The sequence below is a fragment of the Acanthamoeba castellanii genome (assembly GCF_000313135.1).
Source record: "Acanthamoeba castellanii str. Neff unplaced genomic scaffold scf7180000084660, whole genome shotgun sequence".
Lineage (NCBI taxonomy): Eukaryota > Discosea > Longamoebia > Acanthamoebidae > Acanthamoeba > Acanthamoeba castellanii.
Window position 1 is genome coordinate 154,783 of NW_004457356.1, and position 974 is coordinate 155,756.

Genomic DNA, 974 nt, shown 5'->3' on the forward strand with positions numbered 1-974 from the left:
GGAGAGAGAGAGAGAGAGAGTTCGTTGGGGAAACCCACGCACGCGAGGTGTGCTCATGTGGAACCCCCCAGATGAGGAGATGCTGGAGTGGATCGGCCGGATACGCGAGTCGTCGGAGAGCCTGCTCAATGCCCTGCCCCTCGACGCTTCGTCGTCCTCCTCCTCCTCTTACCCCCTCATGGCTGCTCCCTCCGGCGGCGATGGCGATGCTGGCCCGCCCGCCCTGGACACTCCTGTGAACCGGTGCGCCCCCCCCCATCAAATCACCGTCACCCCGTCCAACTCTCCTGCACGTGTGCGAGTGCGAGTGCGAGTGCGTGTGCTTGTCCTGGTTGATCTCAATTTCGCGCGTCTAAGCAGCCTGCGGAAGGGGACCAAAGCGCTGTCGGAGCTGCTCCTCCTGCCCGCCAACCAGGTCTGCGCCGACTGCGACCAGTGCGGTACGCCGGACCTGCCCAACCCTCCCTCTCCCGGCGGTGGCTGGTGGTGAGTGCTCGGCCGCCGCAGAGTACTCACCTGCACGTGTGGGTGCCGTGTGTGTCGTGTGTCGTGTGTCGTGTGTTTTGTTTCTGTGGCGCGTGCCCGACGTGCGGTGGGCGTGCGTGTAGCGCCGCGGTGGGCGTCGGTGACCCTGGGCGTGTTCGTGTGTATCGAGTGCTCGGGCATCCACCGCTCGCTGGGCGTGCACCTCTCCCGCGTACGCTCAGTGGACCTCGACACCTGGGACGCACCCAGCACCCGGGTAGGACGCCTTCTCCTCCACCTCCTCCTCCTCCTCCCCCCCATATCAAACCCGCTCCCACACCCTCCCCCCCATTTAAATGTGGTGTCGCTGCGTGTTCCTGCCCATTGTGGGATGGATTTGGTGGCTGGTGGTGGCGTGTGTGGCTGGTGGGCAGGCGATGGTGGGGATGGGCAACGAGCGAGCCAAGGAGATCTGGGAGCACCACGTGCCCCCGGAATGGGAGCCCCGC

General features: G+C 65.8%; 1 protein-coding gene across 1 annotated transcript in view; it reads left to right on the forward strand.

The window, feature by feature from the left end:
• The window catches only part of ACA1_106950 (PH domain containing protein), a gene marked incomplete at both ends in the record, with an annotated part of 4,596 nt that overhangs the window by 1,948 nt on the left and 1,674 nt on the right, over window positions 1-974 (forward strand). Inside the window, 3 exons of the mRNA XM_004336279.1 lie at window positions 77-243; window positions 361-440; window positions 609-742. Coding sequence (XP_004336327.1) covers window positions 77-243; window positions 361-440; window positions 609-742 — 381 coding nt within the window. The remainder of the gene's footprint in view (window positions 1-76; window positions 244-360; window positions 441-608; window positions 743-974) is intronic.